Source organism: Carica papaya, chromosome 7, assembly GCF_054855325.1.
Source record: "Carica papaya isolate Zhongbai chromosome 7, ASM5485532v1, whole genome shotgun sequence".
NCBI lineage: Eukaryota > Viridiplantae > Streptophyta > Magnoliopsida > Brassicales > Caricaceae > Carica > Carica papaya.
The window spans coordinates 14,840,591-14,862,958 of NC_142315.1; the positions used below are offsets into that span (position 1 = coordinate 14,840,591).

General features: G+C 34.0%; 1 protein-coding gene and 1 long non-coding RNA gene across 7 annotated transcripts; one reads left to right on the forward strand and one right to left on the reverse strand.

The window, feature by feature from the left end:
- Positions 1-1,707: 1,707 nt before the first annotated feature.
- On the reverse strand, positions 1,708-8,345 carry LOC110813836 (uncharacterized). 6 transcript variants are annotated; one of them, XM_088207309.1, is made up of 4 exons: positions 6,676-8,080; positions 6,482-6,576; positions 4,398-4,527; positions 1,708-4,292 (listed from the first exon to the last, which is right to left on the reverse strand). In XM_088207309.1, exons 1-4 carry the CDS (start codon positions 6,777-6,779, stop codon positions 4,277-4,279), a joined length of 345 nt encoding a protein of 114 aa, XP_088063435.1. In that variant the 5' UTR covers positions 6,780-8,080; the 3' UTR covers positions 1,708-4,276. The 6 variants fall into 6 exon arrangements, 2 of the variants coding, with proteins under 2 accessions (XP_088063435.1, XP_088063436.1); XR_015813253.1 differs by adding an exon at positions 6,272-6,372 and having other exon boundaries at positions 1,708-4,527; positions 6,482-8,340; XR_015813251.1 differs by having other exon boundaries at positions 1,708-6,372; positions 6,676-8,329.
- On the forward strand, positions 2,126-10,209 carry LOC148252990 (uncharacterized). Its single transcript, XR_015813254.1, has 2 exons — positions 2,126-2,285; positions 9,915-10,209. It is a non-coding gene; the product is annotated as an uncharacterized LOC148252990 (long non-coding RNA).
- Positions 10,210-22,368: the final 12,159 nt, after the last annotated feature.

The following is a 22,368-nucleotide window of genomic DNA, read 5'->3' on the forward strand; positions in this document are numbered from 1 at the left end:
AATTATATTAAATTAGTTTATATAAAAAATACTTTTTAAGATGTCGAAAAAAATATTAGATTTCTTACCGAAATCTTAATATTTTTTCTTCACCGTTCTCCTTTCTTTCTCTTCTTCTCTCACTAGACTACTATCTCTATCTCTCTCTCTCTAAATCTTTAAAAATGGAAGAATGGAAGTGTGGGGAGAAATGGAAGGGAAAGGACAATTTATAAAATTTTAGAATCGTTGGATACACGCCAAGTGGCAAAATCCGGTGAAGAGAGATGAGAAAAAGATGTTCAGCACAAAAAAACAAGGGATAAGGGTGTCTTTCGCCCGTGGCAACGATGCATCTCCCAAGGTAATGATAGCGCATTGCCCGAGGCGATGGTGGCACACTGCCCAAGGCGATGGTGGTGCACTGCCTGAGGTAGCAGTATCCCGGTCGGTGCGTTGCAGGCTAGCCTGCAAGTGCATAGGCCTGCTCCGCGCATGCCCTAGGTGCACAGGGCCTATCTGCACAGGCGATTCGCCAATGAGCGATAAGACGTGTACAGGTCTTGACCCCGCACCGTGCGCACGAATGGGATGTACGTGTGTTCGTGCAGATGGGATGTGCGCACGCCCCGTGGCTGCTGTGTGTGCATGCGTGCGCGCACAGTGCCAAACACTCGCGCGAGCAATCTATTTCTCCGCAAGATTTCTTTCCGTTTTGCACTTTTTTTCGATTTCTCTCAATTTTCTGTAATTAATTTGAATATGTTAAACACAAAATTAAATACTAAAATTTAAAATTAAATAAATTTAAATAACAACAAAATAAATAAAAATTAACCAGATTTACGAATCACGATAAATATTAAGTAGAGTAAATTAATTAAGTTTAATGTAGCTAAATACCCGAATAAATAGAATTTTTCAAATCATTTAGGCACAGTAATGGACGGTGTGTTATAAATCGTACTAACATAATTCTGAAATTAATTATGCTCTAATTAATTAACTTATACTTATTTTAAAAAAAACTTAATTAAATTTTTACATTATGAAAACTTATAAATTAAATAACTTGTACATTTACCTTTAAATATGGAAAAAACTAGAATTGTTGGTTATTTCCGAAGGCACTTGTGATCCACTTAGCTAATTAAGAAATTTATCTACCATTTGTACTATATTTCGTAACACATTATGGAAGTGACGACTTGTCGTCTCTTCGAATTGTCAAAAATGCCAAGAGAGGACTTGTTCTTCCACAGTTGCACGAAGGGTGAGCCTAAATCCACCATCTATAACTACTATACGACATAAATTCATAAAGGTTGGAACTCTCATTCTAATGATGTGCCGACGAAACTCACTTGAGACCAAGCTTTTGATAAGCTTATCTCAAACTTTCTCTCTCTCTCTCTCGCTAGTCATAATTAATGAGTAAGCAGAAGTTTTTTTCTTTTATAAACACAAATCACAATAAGCATGACAAAGTACCCCACTAAAATAACTACATGTTTCGTAAGATCCATCTTTCTTACTTTATGGGAAAATATAAACAATACCAAATAGAAAGAGAATTTTACTGTATGAAACAACAAAAAATAAGAATAATTTTTGCAAATGTATCCTTAATAAAATTTTTTATGTAAAGACAACATAAAATATCTCAATACATGGACTGAGATATGGATATCAAGTTCACATGCATGTACATCCATCATATTAACATAATTACCAAAAGACAACATATAATATCTTATCAATAATTATGTAAGATTCATAACCAAACTTGTATGCATATGATATGTAACCAAGCTTTTCATAAGCTTACCAATAATTAATATAGAGGTCCTTTTCTTATATAGACTAATAAAAGTTTGGTAACAAAAAGAAAGATGAAATGGGCAATGGCTTGGCCTTCCTCTCTAATCTCTCTCTTGCATCAATGCATGCAAAGATACACACATCCTTCTTTTTCTCTTTTGCTTTGTCTTCTTCCCCTGTTTTCCTCTGTTGCATAACACTTTGTTGAGTGTAAAGAGAAACACTTTCACTATAAACAAAACCCTAACCACCATTCTTTGTCTAAAAACCAAAAACCCAGAAATGGAAAGAGGACAGCCAAGCTCCCTTTACAAGTTCGCTCCATATCTGCGTTGTTTAGAAGTGAAGCAATAAAGCAATTCCATACGCACATATATATATATATTATCTGCGTGTAAATAAATATTTAGCAGGTTGCCACGAAGTTTCCAACAAATGCTTTAGTGCATCGCCGAACTTTACTCGAATATATTATATCCTCTAAGGTTTGCAGCAGCTCTCATTATTTTTAGTTCTATGCCTTCAGGATTGACTACAATAATAATTTCTTTTGGTTTTTATATGTCTGCTCTAGTTTATGGTGTTTGCTATTAAAACTGTGTTTTTGAAGTATCCGAACTAATTATTCTTTCCTGGTAATAATTTGCATATTAAGACCACAGCTCAGTTGGATGTAGCATTTTCATTTTTTGTAGCTACTGGTTCTGAGAATTATAAGTTGAATGAATTTGAGGAAGTGTGTGGTGTTGGTACAGTAGCACAACTAGTCAATTTGATTTGATGCACCTATATTTTCTCTATCTGGGTTCTTAGTTGGGTTTATTGGGTTTCTAGTCAAACCTAGATAATTCCACACAAAAAAAACTGATAATTTGATAATATGATAAAGCAGAAGTACAGCCTCTACTTTCTTCTTTAGTTTTCCTTTCTAATCTAATATTGTAAAACCCAGAAAAAAAAAGTAAAGGGTAACAAAAAAAACTTGGCTCTGAACTTCTGAGACACTTCCCAAAAGATTAGCGTTCTTCAAAAGGATGGCTTTGTGTAGGATTTTTTCTTTCTTCCTTATCCACATTTCCTTGTTCCCCAGATTTATAGAATTGTTGGTTTCCTACATTACTGCTTCTCCTCTTGGAGACCCTCAGCAGGTATATTCCTCTTTAGATCTGTTTTTCTGCTTCTTTTTTTTCCACTATCTCTTTGTTATTACTATTTTGAATGGTGTTTTGGTTTATGCGGTGTGCATATTCATGGATGGTAAATGAGTTACCTGAAAAGTTTGAAAATTTTTGGTCTAGCTTCAGATCTACAAAATGTGAACCTTTTTTTTTCTTCCCTCATTGTGTTTAGGTGTTTGTTTTGCACTGTAACGGGAAGCGTTAGGCTCTCATTTCTTCATTGTTTGACAGGTTATTGTTATTAATGGGAAGTTTCTTGGTCATACCATTAATGTCACTACTAACAACAATGTCGTTGTCAATGTCTGAAATAAATTAGACGAGAGTCTTCTTATGCATTGGTAGGAGTTCACTGTATACCTTCGTGAATATAATGGAATCATGTTTTTTTTCTTTTCTAATGTTAGTGAACTGTGTTAGCATTTCAAAAGCCAAATGAGTGAACAATTAATTATGATTTAGTGGCTCATGTATATTTTTTAATATGATGTTTCTCTTCAGCTATATTCATTTCTGAATTTTGATTTCTAATTTCTGTGTAACCTAGATATGATGACACTAACCCTGAGGCTAAAAAGAAAGAATAAATTAATCATATTGAAGAAATTGTTCAGTGGATGGGTTGGGAACCTTTCAAGGTATAACATATGCTACATGAAACTGTTTTCATGATATGGAAAAGTTTTTTAATATGTACTCTATTGATTTACATAAGAATTAGCGTTTATTTTTCGAAATTTTGAATTCAAAATAAACATGATAATCTTATCACGTAAGAGTTGTATTTGCATACATATATGCAGCCTACCTAAATTATCTAATCTGATAAGAATTTTCAGTTGTAACCTTGCTTATTTAAAGAACTCAATCATCAATGAACATCGATCGAATTCTCCTTCAATTATATTCTTACTTCTACAACATACGAAAACAGAGGCAATTGCATGCTTTTACTCTGTTTTCGTGCCTTCTCTTACTAAATTTTCTCTCTAAATTCTCAAATACAATCTGCTTCAAAAACAGTAGATAAGCTGCTAAAATCAACAGTGGTATCAAAGCATTTTTCTTAAGGGACTGTGAGACAATCAAGATGTCTTCTTGTTCTGGCACTTCAGCTCCACCGCACTTCAATGGAGATTCACCTGAAATCTCTGAGTTTGTGGGAGGTAGTCCTTGATGACAATGACCCACCTCCTCTAAGAGACACATCGTCTCTTACTCAAATTAAAAGGCACGAGGATGAAGTAGCAAAGAAACCTCACGCCTTGGCCTGCATTTATGGCAGTCTCAGAATGTCTTTAGTAGGATCTTGCCCTACAAAACACCTAAATCAGCTTGGGATAAGCTCAAAGAAGAGTTCGATGGAGGTCACAGAAGCAAAAAAATAAAGCTTATAAAATTGAAGGCTGAGTTTATTGCCTTGCGAATAAATATGAAGACACTATAAGGCAATATGCCTCTCGGCTTTCTGATATTGTTAGCAAAATCAGGCTACTCAGTGAAAACTTTCCAGAATCTTGAGTAGTAGAACATATTTTGGTGAGCTTGCCTGCCAAATTTGAATAAAAAATTTCAGTGTTAGAGGAGTTGGGTGACACTGATACAATCATTGCTGCTGAACTGATAAACAAACTTGAGACTTAAGAACAAAGAGCCAGTATGAGGGAGACCATAAATCCAGAAGGAGCACTGTTTATTTCCTAGACTAGAAACAAGTCTGGAACTAAAAATCAGGGGATAAAAATTGAGGATAAAGGCTCAAATTCACGACAAGGCAACCAGAGTCAAGGTAAGTGAAACAGATACCCTCCATGCAAAATATTTTCTTTAACTAATCACCTTGAGAAAGATTGCTGGTATAAAGGGAAAAGAACTATCAAATGCAATTTTTGCAAGAGACTCGGTCACAAAGAGAAGGATTGCAGAATAAAAAAGAAGCAGGAGGAATCAAAACACGAACCACAACAGGCAAACATGATCAAAAATGAAGAAGATACTCCAAATACACTCCTTGTAGCTTCAAGTGAAGCTATTAATGAAAACAAAGCACTATGGTAGTCGACAGTGGCTGCATAGCTCATATGTGCAAAGAAGAGGAGCTATTTCACAATCTGAACAAAAATATGAAGGAGTATATTTAACTTGGTGATGGGAAAGCTGTTAGAGCTGAAGGTAAGGGAAGTGTTCTAGTAAGCACAAAGCAAGGTAACAAGTTGATACATGATGTATTATTTGTTCTTAACCTACGCCAAAACTTACTGAATGTATGCCAAATTGCAAGTTATGGTTACACCATTACCTTTAAGCATACTTTCTATGAAATCTTTAATGAAAAAGATGAACTCATAGCCGAGGTTCCCTTGAGAAACAAAATGTATGCTCTAAATCTGGCAGAACCAAAGAACAAAACGAATTTGGCAATCAAAATGAAGGAATAAGGCACAGGAGGTATGGACACTATCACAAGGGAGGTCTTGAAAAATTGTAGGCTCATCAGATGAGTCTCGACCTGCCTCCTTTCAAGATGACAGAAGGTGTATGCGATGTTTGCCTAATAGCCAAAATGGCTAGAATGCCCTTCCCATCTCAAACACAGTGGAGAGTAAAAGAAAAGCTTGAGCTTGTACACTCAGACATCTGTGGCCCGATGAGTGAGGAATCATTAAGTGGTTATAAGTATTTCACTCTGTTCATTGATAATCTCACCAGAATGTGTTGGGTTTATTTCTTGCGCAGCAAAGGTGAAGTCTTCAACCAATTTGTGGAGTTTAAGGCTTGGGTAGAGAAGGAAAGTGAAAGAAGTGTGAAATGTTTAACTGACAATGCCTTGGAGTACACTTCGGCTGAGTTCACTAATTTTTGCATAAAAAATGGTGTCAAGAGGCAGCTGAGTGTTCCTTATTCGCCTCAGCAAAATGGCGTTGCAGAAAGGAGAAATTGCTCAGTTGTTGAAATGGGAAGAAGCCTACTTGTAGACAAACACCTGCAGAGGAAGTTTTGGGCTGAAGCAATAAACACCTCGGTGTATTTGCTAAACTGTTTGCCCACTCAAGCTCCTAAGAAACAAACTCCATATGAAGCCTGGAGTGGTAGAAAACCATCTACTTAACACCTGAAAATTTTTGGATCAGTGTGCTACTCACACATTCCAGATGAGAGAAGAAAGAAGCTGGATAATAAAGCTGAGTTGGGAGTGTTTTAGGATATGGCTCATAATCAAAAGGCTATAAAATTCTCAACTTAAACATTAACAGGTTAATAATTCGCAGGGATGTTGTGGTAGATGAATCTACCTACTGGAACTGGGAAGAAAGAAGAATTGAAGCAGATAGTGAATTCAAAGGTACTGGCAATGAGATCCAAAATCCAGCACTCCCAAACGCTCATTGGGAAACTGAAGAAGAAGATGAAGTGAATTAGGATGAAGAAAGCAGTTCACAAACTAGATTCCGAGCCTTAACAGATATATATGAAAGATGCAATTTTGCTGCATCTGAACCTACCTCTTTTGCAGATGCAGTGCAACATAAGAGTTGGAGAGATGCCATAAAGGAGGAGATCAGCATGATCGAGAAGAACAAAACTTGGTTGCTGATTCCTAAACCAGAAGAAAAAAAACCAATTAGCGTTAAATGGGTTTTCAGAATTAAATTGAATCCAGATGGATCAATGAATAAATACAAAGGATTTGCTCAACTTGAAGTTGTGGACTTCGGTGAAACGTTTGCTCCAGTTGCGAGGCATGAAACCATACGCCTGCTTCTGGCAATTGCTGCTCAGTTCAAGTGGAAAGTGATGCATCTGGACGTAAAATCAACTTTCCTAAATGGTGACCTAGAAGAAGAGATTCTTGTTCAGCAACCAGAAGGCTTCAGCGTACCTGGAAGATTATGTCTATTTGCTAAAAAAGGCCCTGTATGGCCTCAAACAGGCTCCTCGAGCCTGGTATAAAAAACTCGATGCCTATCTAACTTACTGTGGCTTCAAAAAGAGCCAGAATGAAGCTATTTTATACGTAAGACATGAAGCAGAAGGTGAGAAACTAATTGTTGCAATTTACGTTGATGATATTTTGGTTACTGGCAGCAATAAATTGAACATAGAGAAGTTCAAATCTCAACTGGAAAAGGAATTTGAGATGTCTGCTTTAGGGGAAGCTTGCTACTTTCTGGGAATGGAAATAAAACAAACCATGTTGGCATTTTTCTCTCGCAAGCCAAGGATGCAAAAGAAATTTTGCAGAAATTTTGCTTAAACATGTGTAAAGCTGTGTCCGTTCCAATGATTCAAAACTCAAAGTTATCAAAAGCAGAAGATGAGGAAGTGGTAGATGAAAATGTGTACAGAAGCATTATCGGAAACCTGTTGTACCTCACGACAACCAGACTAGACTTGATGTACTCTGTAAGTCTGTTGTCAAGGTTCATGTCTTCTCCCAGAAAATCTCATCTAGCTGCTGTAAAGCACATTTTGAAGTACATCAAAGGAACTGAAAATTTTGGCATCTGGTATAAATCAACAGAAGGTGGTACTCTACAAGGTGGTCCATAATGATGTCTACTGAATTTATAATTGGACAAAGTGTCCACACAAAAGTAAATAGTCATACAACAAGTAAGATTTATGCACCAATTTAGCAAAAAAAGCTTGGTATTCGATTTAGCCTATGATAAAGATGCAACGGGAATAGACAGGACTAAGGAAACATATTTCTACTCCACTCTTCCACCTGCAATAGATGAAGAAGAAGACAAAGACAACCCATTCTACCCATTCATTTGTCTCAATGCTAATGAAATGATAAACCTATAGAAACCAAGGAGTCAAACTCTTGTGATCAAACTACATAGAAAGAAGATCAATTACGGATACTTGGAGCAAACACTAAGAAATATATGCATTTTATCTAGAGTTTTACAACTGATTGATTTTGTAAACGACTTCTTTTTTTCCAATATTTTAAAAGAAGAAGATTATGAATATGCACTTACGAAAGGTCTATGGATTATAAGCTAACAATACTTAGTAATGAGGTCACTATAAAGTCTGTAATATTGAGAGTTAACAATTCTAAAGATGAGATGTACAAGAAAGAAAAGTGTCTATTAAAGAAACTTTACTATATGCTATTAGGCTCTTAAAGTTGATCAAAGGCTTAGCGTAAATTAATTATAAGATTGGATGTTTCCTTTTTTTTAAGAAAAAAAAAGAAAATTACCAACTTCTAACCATGATAGTGAAAGACAGGAATAACAAAATATTTCCAATTATATGTCTAACACCCCGCCCATCATTGTATTTAATTAATTTGGAAAACTTTATTCATTTAGGCCTTTGGCCATGTTAAACTTAATTAATTTATGTTGCTTAATATTTATCATATTTTATAATTTTGGTTGATTTTTTATTTATTTGATTTTTATTTATTTTAATTTTAATTTTAAGTCTAACTCATTTAAATTAAATATAAAAATTGAGAAACAAAAAACAAAGAATCGAGAAGAAAATCCCATGAAAAAATTCCTGCAGGGAGTTAAGTTGTTCGCGTAAGTGTTGGGCATTGTGCGTGCGCACAGCATGCACGTCCCCTCTGTGCGCACACACACATAAGAGTAGCCCTAATGCACCTAGGGCCTGCGCATAGTAGGCTTGCATGCGGTGCCCCGCACGCTTGGCACAGCATGCGTGCAGCGCACTAATCGGGGCACTGCTACCTCAAGCAATGCGCCGCCACTCCCTGGGGCTGTGCGCCGGGGTTGCTTTGGGCAGTGCGCCGTTACCGTCGGTGGAGGAGGCCTTCATCCCTTGTTTATCCTACCGAGCATCTTTTTCTCCTCTCTCTTCACCAAATTTTGCCACTTGGCATGTATCCGACGGTTTCAAAACTCTATAAATTGCCCTTCCCCTTTCTTTCCTCTCCACACTTCTATTATTATATTTTTCAAAGATTTAGAGAGAGAGAGAGATAGTAGTCTAGTGAGAGAATAAAAGAAAGAAAGGAGAATGGTGAAGGAGAAAATATCAAGTTTTCAATAAATAATCTAGTGTTTATTTCAACTTCTTAAGGGGTATTTTAGATAAAGTAAATTAATTGTTATTTTGCCTGTTTTGTATGCCTCTATGTTTAGATAAGTCAAATTGTTCTTATTTTCAAGCATGCTATATGAATCGCAGATACTTGATGAATTTTCATGTAATAAATATAATATATAATCGTGTAACAGTAAAAAGTACACAAAAAAAGAAAAGGAGAAAAGTGGAATGAAGCCTGTATGGTACGAAGTGTATCTGTATTGACATACATATTGCATCAAGTGTCTCATTAGACTTTTTATATATGAGGGGTATTTGTTCCCCTTGCCCTTCGGGATATCTATTTCCCCTCCCCTATATGGTCTAGTAAGACATAAGAGAACTACTCCCACTAGATGACGATGTATCCTCTGACGAGAGTGGTATTGTACTCTCTGTAGGAGTCACCTGTGGCTAAGTAATATCGTGACTGTAGATATCTGTTAGGGCCACTATGGCTGGTACGACTGTGGTCATAGCTCGTACCATGGTTTGGCCAGCTGAAAATGGGTATGAGCAAATTGTCATATCTGTATCTGATTTGGTCATTCCACTTAGGTAGTTAGAAATCTGTATCTGCTATCAAAGATGGAAGTTATAACGACTTCACGAAGCATGACAAGAAAATATGAGCATTTCATGATTTATTTAATTTTTTCTATTATCTAGCATAATGTATGTTTGGTTGTCTATATTAATGTATCGTTTTCTTAATAAATAAATAGTTTTCTATAATGTGAGATAGGTAAACGAAGAGGTTAAATTGTAAGTTACAATAATTAACTTTTGAAATCTTATGATGTTAATTTAATATTATTTTCTTTACTAAGCATATAGAACTCACTCTTTCTATACTCACCCCAGATGAGAAAGAAAGTGAGGAACCGCAAACTGACCTACCCTTGGAAGTCTATGAGAATTCGTGGATTCACAAGTCTGGGTGCATGACTGTTCCTGCACTCTGATTAGTCCAATAGCATACAGAAAGAAGTGATCCTTATGTTTTGTTTTGTATTTTGTAGCCACTGTTGCCCTCAGTATATGTATATATTAGAACTCATATGTATTTGTAAGAGATTTGTAATAATTTTATTTCATTGTATAAATTTTGTCATACACTTGTTATTCTGAATCCGTATTTGACACCCATTTTCCTTAATTAGCACTTGAGATGTCACATTCGAACCTTTGGCTGCATTAAATTCATTTAAATTACATCGCATATTATTTATCGTAATTCGTAAATCTGGTTGATTTTTAATTATTTTGCTTCTATTTAATTTTAATTTTAATTTTTATTATTTAATTTGCATTTAACTTTATTTAATTTAATTTTAAAAAATTGAGAAAAATAAGAAAAACGGGAAACAGATGAGGAAGAAACCTTATGATGTTAATTTAATATTGTTTTTCTTACTAAGCATATGAAACTCACTCTTTCCATCCCCCGACAGATGAGGAAGAAAATGAGAAACCATAGGCTAACCTACCTTTGGAAGTCTATGAGAATCCCGTGGATCCACAAAATTTAAGTACATAATTGTTTCCGCACTCTAATGAGTCCAATAGCATAGTGAAACAAGTGGCATTCTTTTGTGTTTTGTTTGCATTTTGTAGCCACTTCAGGCCTCAGTTATATCTATGTAATTGGAACTCATATATATATTTGTAAGAGATTTGTATTAATTGTTCTGCTACATAAAATTTTATCATGCACTCGTTATTCTAAATCTGTATCTGATACCCATTTGCTTTAATTAGCATCTAGTATATCATAGTATGGGGTCTTAATGGTTAAATCAAAAGCATTATGAATATAGTTTTTACAACTATTGATGGAAGCTATTGATTTTGTAAATGGTGTGGTTTTAACTATAGTATTATATTTGCAAAAGACATTAAGTGATATCATATGAATCACACTTTATCATATGAATCATATTTCTACTCCACTTATTATTGGTAGACTGTTATTCCAGTAATTAAAGAGCTGATGCCCCTCAAATAAACATAAACTTTGTGTTAGATATATATATATATATTTAAATTGGGAAAACACTAGTAAGGGGAGAAATTAAGAGCAATGTTGATTATCCATTACAGCTAAAATTTGAATAGATAATCTTGATTGACTATCACCACCAACCAATACCTTTATAAGAAAAAAAAATCAAACAGATTATGATATCCAATTACAATGGTCTTTGCATGTCTAATGGATCACAATCATGATGTAGGAGATCTCATAATGATATCCAACAAAAAGTCTAAACCAGACCAAACATCTAGGTAGAAGCAAATAGTCATACAATAAATAAGATTTATACACTAACTTGGAAAAAAGTTGGTATTCGGTTCAACCTTTATAGAAGGTGTAATATAAAAAAATGGGACTAAAGAACAAAATTTTATTATGCTCTCCCATCAACAATGGATGATGGAGAATATAAAAATGACACATTTTACTTAGCCATTCGTCTCAATGTCAACGAAATTGTAAACCTTTGTAAACTAGTAAGACAATCTTGTTATTAAATTATTTAGAAATAATATCAATTACAAGTATAAACTAAAAAAGATATAGGCTTTATCTAGAGTTATGTTGTCGATTATATTGAAAATGACTTCTTTGTAGCAAGATCAAAAGAAAATGATTATGAATATGCACCTGCTTGAGTTCAATGGATTAGGCAAAACAGTAGTGAAGGTAGAAAATCAACAATCTTTACTACATGTTATGATTGTATTTTAAATAGTTCATCTTGACTAACTATCACCATCAAACAATACCTTTACAAGGAAAAAAGAAAATTTCAAATCAATTATGCTATCTAATTGTAATGGTCTCTATAATGTTTAAACCCTTTACTCTAGAATGAAAGTTGGATGCCCCACGAGTCGACAAAAGTGGATCACAATCATAATCTTGGAGGGTCCAATAACAATATCCAAATGTAGGTTTCAATCTAACCAAGCATCCACCAAAATCAAATAGTTGTACAACAAGCAAGATTTATGCACTAACTAGGAAAGAAAAGTTGGTATTTGATTTAGCCTCTATAGAAAATGCAATGGAAGTAGAAAGGGATAAGGAACAAATTTCTACTCCACTCTCTCACCAGGGTTGAATGATGATGAAGAATAAAATACCTAGCCATTTATCTGGCTACTAATTAAAGAATAAACCTATAGAAATCCTAGAGATGAACTCTTATCATCAAACTGTTAAGAAGAAGATGAATTATATATAATAAGAGGATAAACTAGAAAAAATGTAGAATTTATCCAGATTATTACAACTATTGATCTTAAAAATAACATTTTTTTTACCAAACTTCAATATGAATATTTACTTATTGGAGGTCTATATATTATAGCCAAATACTACTTACCAATAAGGTCGAGGGTCCTAACTTCATTCCAGATTATTCAACAATCGACAAAATTGTAATGTCATTATTTTTCTATACTAAATGTTGAATATTTCAACAAATATTTTTTAGAAAATAATTTAAGGGTGCACTATGGTAGAGCTTTATTAATAGATATCGAAACATCTTTGGTTCGCTAGATGACATTTTAATCAAATTGTCTGGAACTGAACATCATGAAATCGCTTCTATCTAAGTATTGCATTCGAAAAATTTTGTTTTTTGTTGAATATGAAGGGTTTCACTTAGTCTTTTTTAATTTGGTTATTATAGCCATGCTAGTTTGAACTGCAATTTTGTAAAACCTCTTGTCATATCCTCTAGGAGAAACTATTGAACATTTTAGAGCCATCAACTGATCAATGATGGAGAAAGAATAAAGATTTGCAGCATAGATGACAGTGCAAAAGAGAAACCACAAAAATATAGGACAATGGGGAATTACTTTCACTACTTTGATCATAAACATTCATATTGATGGCTATGTTTTCTTTTTATAATGCATGTGATGACAAGATATCTCTCTATCGTATAATTATCCTAGTTAAAGAGGAATAAGTAATTATCTAGTTTTAGATTAGCAATTAATTATCCATACTTTCAGACTTCCCTCATGTTAATTTATTCTAAATGCATTAAGTTCTATAGATCCATTATAGTTAAGCATTCTCTCTTAGTTAAGGCTTAAGTGGGCCACATTAAATTTGCTAAGAGTTACCTGGACCCATAATCTTTTTTCATGTTATGTTATAGAGGTTGATTAGGCAATACATTACTTTCTTTTTGGTTAATCATTATACAAATCTCCCTTAAGCTATCATTCCTACCCCTAAGGGATGAATTTTCCCATTCCATGATCATTGTTTCAGTTTATATAATTTTTTTTTATACATAACTTCTCTCTTGGTTAATTGTCATGCATAACTAAAAAGAATAAGTCAAAGGAAGCATTGAAAGCACTAAAATACGATCTACATCCCAAATATAGAGTTAAAAATATAAATCCATAAATATTACATCTTTATAAAAAAGTTAGGATCAATCAATCTCTAATAAAAATAAACTACTTCATAATAAATTAAAGAAAAATCAATAAAGAAAAATATCTTAGGCATCATTGATGATTAAAATAAAAGGGACAAAAAGCTAGCAAACATGTTAAAGCTTCTTATTGTTCTCAATTTCAAGATCTGTTAAAGACGTCATCTCTGCAAGATCTTTTCTCTAACTATCTTCAAACTCGTCTGAAATCACTCTTTAATAGTTACTCCCCTTTTATACTTATCGTTAATTGCAGTGAGAACTATTGAGGCTTGTGAAAAATTAAGTGAGAAGTTGAGAAAGTTAAGAAAAATAGAGAGCAAAGTACAAGGAAGAAAGAAGGAGAAGTTTTTGGAAATTTTTTAATTGATTTTATTAATATTTTCAAAATACATTTAGCTCCTTAAATAGAAAATAACTTCAAGGTAGTCAACATAAACTTAAATCAGATTTATTGATTATATATGTTTCAAAAAACATATTTTCAATGTTGATTTAATGTAAGTTTGCATATTTCCAACAACTTGTATTAATTCTCTGCATATTTTTAACTTGGGTTAACTTGCTGTATATTTCTAACTTGTGTTAACTTGCTGCATATTTCCAACACCTTGTGTTAATTTTTCTAGAGATTTGATAAGTCTTTCTTCAAAGAAAGACTCATAAGTCAACACTCTTCTATGAATTTTTTTTTGAATACACCTAGTTTTAATCTTAGATCTTCAAATTTACCTCTTGGAAGTGGTTGCTTGAGGCCATACAAGGCCTTCTTCAACTTGTATACCATATCAACATTTCCCTCAACAACAAACCTATGAGGTTGTTCAATAAAAATCTCTTCCTGCAAAAGACTAATCAAAATAACTAACTTTATATTCAAATTATAGAGTCTCTAATTTAGCTTTGCTATTAAAGCCACCAATAGTTTGATGGTGTCATGCCTCGCTACAGGTGCAAAGGTATCACCATAGTCCAGACCTAGTAATTGTGTATAACCTTCACCACCAACCTTGCTTTGAATTTGAAAATAAAACCATCAGAGTTGAATTTAGTTATGTATATACAGTTAACTCCAATAACATGTTCATTTTCAAGCCTTAGTACAAGCCGCTAAGTGTTATTTTTATTGATCATGTTAATCTCCTCATCCATAGCAAGCTGTCACTCTTTGTACTTCATAGCCTCTTCATAGTTTGTTAGTTCAATGATGGCCAAATTGCACCTCTCATAAACCTTTACCAATAACTTGGTCTTTGCAGTTGATGTGTCTGTAGTTGGATCATTAAATTCTACAGAATCAAGTCGAACATTTTCAACAAAAATAATTTGGGAACTTGAAGCTTCAATAGTTGCCTCTTGTATGAGTTTCTTTGCTTCAACTTATTTCTTATCTCAATTCCAGAATGATGATTCATCAACAAGCATATTCCTACTCATAAAAACTTTCTCTGCCATTATATTGTAGACTCTATAACCTTTGGTCTAAGCAAGTTGACAAGCAGTAAACACACCTTTATAATCAGCTAGCATAGGGATATCAGCGACTATTCTACTCTTTTCCATAAACTTCAAAGAGTCGACATTGTAATGGCCAAATCTTTTGGGCCACAACCAGGTTAAATCATCCTTGGCTATAAAAACATGTTGATTTGCATATTTCATACTAAGTACATAGCTATTTTCTTTTTTCTAGATATTTACTACTAGTACATTTACAGGATCATAAATAAAACATTAATCATTTTTGAATAAAATGGAATAGCCTTTGTTTTGTATTTGAGCAACACTCAATAAATTTTGCTCTAAACTAGGAATAAATAACACAACAATTATGAGTTTGATATCATACTTAGAGCAAACTAGTATTGAGCTTTTTTCCTTGAGCTTCCACAATTGCCCCATTGCTTAGTTTCACTTTAGTTATGCAATTAACAACCAAGTTATTGAACAACATATGATCCTTGGCCATATGGCTTATGTATCAACTATCCATATACCACAAATCGTTTCCACTCACACAAGAGGCCTCAAACATCATGAAAATATGACTTTCCTACTATTCATGCTTCTCAACAAAATAGGTTTGTTACTGCTGAAGAGGTTGGTACTGTTGTTGAGACTCATTCCTTTGCTATGATACTTGATTTTTTTTTCTTTTGACACACTAACGTGGGAAGGTATGGGGAGGATTGTTTTGACTCCCGGAACCTTAACCCACTTGCATGCAATACTAAAACTAAAACAACCTAATTAAAACTCCTCCCTCTAATTGAATTCACAATCCTAAAAATTAGGAATGTAAAGATAAAAACTAGATAAATAAAAATGAGAGAAAGAAAGATGTCATGGACTTACTTGATAAGTCGATCCCAACTCCTCGACTCAATCAAGACTTTGACAAGCTCACCTAACTTGGAAGAACTTGAAGAGAAAACTTAGTACAAGGCTAATAAAAGCTCAAAGCTTAAAGTTTGTTAATTCTCAATAAGATTGTATTATAATGCTTGAGTTAAGGCCTTTATATTGGCTCTTAATCATTCATTCTAATTGGAATAGGATTTACAAATCCTATCCAAATTTTAGGATTTATTCTAAATAGAAAATAAATACTTAATTAATTAAATAATAAAATTCTATCATAATTTAAAATAAAATAATCTAATACCAAGTGGAATAGGAATTAAAAGCAACAATTAATTACTTAAGATAATAAAGTCCTCTTTATGGCCGATTTTGTACTCCTATTTGGTTTTGGACTTTTAGTTGATTTTGGCTTCATGCTTCTCTTTCCTTAATGAGTCTCCTTGAATTAAAATTGTTGTAAAATATATTTCTTGGGCTGGAATTTGAGTGGAGTAATTGTTCTTGAGGTCTTCCTCTTGGTTGAATTTGGAAGGACTTTGGAATTCTTCTTCGGGTTGGATTTCATCACTTTTTTCTTGATGTCCTCTTCCAATTTGTATTCTGAATTTTTCAGAAGGGTTATTCATTATTTAAGTCTAATTCTTCTTATTTTGGATTCCCAATGAGTATAGGAGGTGGACTCCCTCATGGATTCCAAGATCTTTATTTTTCTCTTCTTTTCCTTCATGATATGTTACTTCAACTAGGATTGGAATCTCTATGTCTATTTCCTCCTTGAAGTCTTCTTTCTTCTACTTTTTTCTTGTTGGAACTGAAGTACTCACTATCCTCATCCTCATCGGATTCAAAAACCACAAATTTGCTCCTCTTGCAACTAAACTATTCCGACATGGTGGTGTGCGGCTAGGGCTTCCGAGTTGAGAAGTCGCGTATAGTTGGCCTTCTTTGGCCTCCTTGGGCTGTAGCCAAGACATTTTTGGTCCTTCTAGGATAGATTTTGAGCTCAAGGCCTTCTTCTATTATCGGGTTGGGTTGTTCATAGCTGCATGGGGTTGGTTCGGGGCTGTTCGGCCCATGGCCGCTTGGGTTACCTCCTTGGGCTTCTCAAGTTGGCCCGTTGTGCCTATCGGATCCCCTTAGGGGCCTTGTGCATGGGTTAGACCTTGGGGAGGCCCGAACTACTCAAAGTTGAGCCCATAAGGCCTCAGCCTTGGACTTATGTGGGCATGGCGTGGGCCATACGGGCAACTACCCGTGTGGGCGGGGCTGCAAATATGTGGGTAGGTGACCTGTAATTTGGTTGCTTCTCACTAATTTCCTTCGTGTCTTGGGACCCCTCTTTGAATGGGCTTTAATACTTTCAAATATCATATCATCCCCTTTCTTTAAAATAATTTATCCTCGAATATGAATATTTATCCTGAGAATAACTAGGGGCATACAGCGAAGCAAGAAACATGTGAAACTTAGGATGGGTCTCACACATCCTCATATGTAGTTGTTTCGCTATTTCTATTCTCAGTGCCATGATGAGCCTATTGTTTGTCAAGTTGAGCCTTGGAATCAAGTTTTCTTATCCGGGACATGCATATTAGTCTCAAGATAATGGCAAAAAGTCCTGAATTTGGTTAACTCTAAAGCTCAGTATATGCAAGTGAATGATGCAGATGAATGAATCTTAAAAGTTTTCACAAGCACTTATTGGGTGAGGTACTCTAGCTTTTAATCCAAAAACGGTTTCCAATCTCACTTGCTAGGTGGTTACTCTACTTTTGAATGCAATATGCAACAACGTGCCAATTGCCTTATGGTGTGCAATTGGGATTTTTTTGTATTTTTAATTTTGTAATTTTTTTATAACAAAAATGAACCATTTGAATTAAATGAATATATATGAATTCAAGCGGGATGCAATACGAATTACCAAAAAAAAATTGAATTGTTAATTAATTCACAATAATACTAAAGCAATTAATATAAATAGATTTACTATGAGCCTAAACTCTGATACCACCTAACGTCGGAGGGTATGGGAAGGATTGTTTTGACTCTCGGAATCTTAACCCAATCGCGTGTAATATAAAAACTCAAACAACCTACTTAAAAACCCTCCTTCTAATTGGATTCACAATCCTAAAAATTAGGAATCTAAAAACAAAAACTAGGGAAACAAAAATAAGGAAAAGAAAGACATTGCTGGACTTATCCAATAAGTCGACCCCAAATCCTTGGCTCAATAAAGACTTTGACAAGCTCACTTACCTTGGAAGAACTTGAAGAGAAAATTTAGAACAAGGCTAATAAAAGCTCAAAGCTTAAACTTTATTAATTCTCAAGAAGATTGTGTTTACAATGCTTGAGCTAAGGGCATTATATTGGCTCTTAATTACTACTCCTAGTTGGAATAGGATTTATAAATCCTATCCAAATTATAGGATCTATTCTAACTAGAAAACAAATACTTAATTAATTAAATAATAAAATTCTATCCTAATTTGAAATAAAATAATCTAATTCTAAGTTGAATAGGAATTAAAAGCAACAATTAATTACTTAAGATGATAAAAAGTCCTCTTCATGGTCGATTTTGTACTCCTCTTCGATTTTGGACTCTTTTAGTTAATTTTGGCTTCATGATCCTCTTTCCTCAACGAGTCTTCTTGAATTAGACTTATTGTAAAACATATTTCTTAGCCGAAAGTTGAGTGGAAAATTTATTCTTGAGGTCTTCCTCTTGGTTGAATTTGGAAGGACTTTGGAATTCTTCTTCGGGTTGGATTTCATCACTCTTTTCTTGAGTGTCATCTTTTAATTTATATTCTAAATTTTTCAACAAGGGTTTTCCATTATTCAAGTCTAATTCTTCTTGTTTTTGGATTCTCAATGAATGTTGGAGGTGGACTCCTTCATGGATTTTAAGATCCTTGTTTTTCTCCTCTTTTCCTTCATGATATTTTACTTCAACTAGGATTGGAATCTCTATGTCTATTTCCTCCTTGAAGTCTTCTTTCTTCTCCTTTTTCTTGTTGGAAATAAAGTACTCACTACTCTCATCCTCATTGGATTCAAAAACCACAAATTTGACTTTCTCTTATAGCTAAACTATTTCCGACATGGTGGTGTGTGGCTAGGGCTTCCTGGTTGAAAAGCTGTACATGGCCAACCTTCTTTGGCCTCCTTGATTGTGCCCAAGGCATTCTTTGTCCTTCTAGGATGGATTTTAGGCTTAGGGCCTTCTTCCCTTCTCGAATTGGGATGTTCGGCCTATGGTCGCTTGGGTTGCCTCCTTGGGCTTTTTGAGTTGACCTGTTGGGCCTGCGGTATTTGTCTTAGGGGCCTTGCACATGGGGTGGGCCTTGGGGTAGCCTGGACCGCTCGACGTTGAGCCCACAAGGCCTCGTCATTGGGCTTGGGTTTGACATGGCATGGGCCAATGCGGGCGGGTACTTGCATGGATGGGTCCGTGGATGTGCGGGTGGGTGACCCGCAATTTGGTTGCTTCCTGTGAGTTCGTGTCTTGGGACCCCTCTCATAAATGGGCTTTGATGCTTTCGGATACCATATCACACACCTTCTTTAAATGACCATACTTTTTGTAAATATTGTACTATACATGCTTCCAAAACTTACTTGTAGAATGGTTAGATTTATCACAACTTCTATAATGTGGATACTCTTCTTTTTTTTATGAATCTTCTAAAATTTATGGCTACTTCCCTTTATTTGCTGAGGATTGATTATCCTTCACCTTTTGAATTTGAAGTCCTAGACTTATACCTCTGCCTTACTTGAAAAACATTATCAGTGATCTCATCATTTTTTATTGAAACGCTTTGCTCCTAAGCTTGTAGCTTACTGATAAGTTTAGCAATAGTAAATTTCTCGAAGATCACATGTTTCTTCGATCATAGACAACTTTGATTCAAACTTCTTAAGGAGGTTAATCATCATTTTGTCAACCACTCTCTGATATTTGAATTCTCATCCAAGTAGTCTTTTTTAATTAACAAGATTCATAACTCTTATAGAATACTCTTTAATAGTTTATCCCTCTTGCATTTTTAATAGCTCAAACTCTCTTTTCAAATTTAGCAATTTCACACCTCTCACTTTAACACTTCCTCTGTATTATTCTTTCAAATAGTCCCAAACTTTCTTGGTTGTTTTGAAAGCTAGCAGCCTTGGGAATATGTCTTCAGAAGCAGAAGAATGAAGAATTGAAAGAGCTTTAAAATTCCTTATGGAACCTTCTGTGTCTTGCCTACTTTGTGGTAAGATGGGATTCTCGAGCAATAGAATTTTAATATACTCCTCCTCCTTAACACTCCAGAAATCATAGATAAGAAGATAGGTTTCCATTATCACTATCCAATAATAATAATTCTTCCCTATAAATACTGGTGGAGCTGGCAAGTTCACATTTGAAGTCATTTTCTTTTGTTAGAATGAGGAGCACAATCTCTCAAAGAAACTACTTTGATACCATTGTTGAGGCTTGTGAAAACTTGAGTGAGAAATTGAGAAAGTTAAGAAAAATAGAAAGCAAAGTACAAATAAGAAAGAAGGAGAAGTTACTGGAAAATTTTTTGATTGATTTGATTGATATTTTTATCATACATTCAGCTTCTTAAATAGAAAATAAATTTAAGATAGTCAACATAAACATTAAATTAGATTTACTGATTATACATGTTCCAGAAAATAGATTTTCAATGTTGATTTAATGTAGATCTATAATTTTCAATAGCTTGTACTAATTTTCTGCATATTTCTAACTTGTGTTAATTTGCTGCATATTTCCAACACTTTTGTTAATTTTTTTTGGATGTTTGCATAAGTCTTTATTCAAAGAAAGACTCATAAGTCAACAACAACACCAAGATTTGACCTGAAAGAAGTCTTTCCCAAATATACATCTTTTAATCTTTTCCCTCAGCATTGTGAGGTCCACATTTGGGTGCTATAGCCTTGAGTCAAATTTTCCTAATGGTAGAACAAGTAAGTCTGGTGCTGAGGTGCCCAGATGTTGGAATTAGGGCACCCAACATTCTGGAATTTGGGTGCTGGGGCACCAAAATGTAAGTGTTGTGGCACTTAATCATATTTTCTTCTTATTTTTGTCATTTCTTTACCATTTTATCTTGATTTTTCTTGATCTACCCAGATGTATACAACAACAAAAGTTAAATGAAATTCTGATAAAATATACTTAAAAACTTACAAATATTAGGAAAGAAAATAGTTGATTCATTGTATAAAATCAATGCATCATTAGACAAGATACATATTGGACAACACTATGGTCTCTCCCTGTGCCAAAATATGTTAGGTAATTTATGTGATTTTTTGTTTTTAACCTTGTCTTAACTAATGTGGAAAGGATTTATTGTTATATTACTGGCAATAGGTATGTTTGGTGTCATGATAATAGTGAGATTGCTTTACATGTTATTTAAGATTTCCCGAGATCAAAGCAGGTATGGAATGATTTAGTTAATACTATGATGTGTCTTAGACAACACTAGCAAGTGCACTAGTCGTATCAGTAATGTAGTTATGAGAATCCGAATATCATCCCATGAAGTCCAAATTTTATGAATCAATTATTATATTGAAAGCTATTATTTGAGAGGTAATAATTAAATGAGAGTAGATTAAAGGAAAATATCAAACTAAATAAAATTGCACAAAATTAAATAGCCACAGTAAATTGAAGATGAATCAATCATTAAAACAACGTTAGGGTCCACAATTCCCTCAAACTTTTATAGATATCAATATTGATAACGAAATCTGAGATGAGATTGACAGGTTACTTCTAAAGCATGGTTATCCTTATTCAGGGATATAACCTTTTAGATTTAACGAAACTCTTATTATGACACTTTCATATAAATCTGTATTTAATTAACCTAATTATCTGACCTTATTTAGGAATACAAATACATGCCACAAGGCAATTTCAGATTATCTATTCAAATAAATCTGTTATTAACCTATTATGCAAATAATAATCATGCATTAAAATCCCATCAATTGAAAATCCTAACTTCCCTAGTCGACACATCATTAAGGAATTCAATCAACAAAATATCCAAACAAGCATTAAACTTAATGATTTTGCATAAAACTAACTTAGATATCATTAATCAAAATCAATACTCTTCATAGTTTAGGGTTCATGTTTTCCTTAACAAAAGAAATTTACTCCATAATTTAATCGGAAAAAAAAGCAAAAACTAAAAGAAAACATAATAAAATAAAATTAAACTTGGGATTTTGTCTTCGTCTTGAGCTTGATCTCCTCTCCAGTGGAGTTTGAAATCTTCCTGGAAGAAGAAGAAGAAAAACCCTAACTTAGAACAATCTCTGAATTAAAAGAGTCTCTTTTGAATACCAATAATATATCCTATATATACTAAGGTAAATTAACAAACTTTCCTAAATACAAATCCTAGGTGAAATAGGAAAGAGAATAAAGC

Coding starts and splice junctions, on each gene's coding strand:
- LOC110813836 (XM_088207309.1), bottom strand. CDS start 6,779: ATGCATCACTTTCCACTTGAACTGAGCAGCAATTGCCAGAAGCAGGCG. Junction 6,577..6,675: donor ACCGAAGTCCACAACTTCAA/GTTGAGCAAATC, acceptor CTTCTGGTTTAG/GAATCAGCAACCAAGTTTTG. Junction 4,528..6,481: donor GCACTGCATCTGCAAAAGAG/GTAGGTTCAGAT, acceptor CAAATTTGGCAG/GCAAGCTCACCAAAATATGT.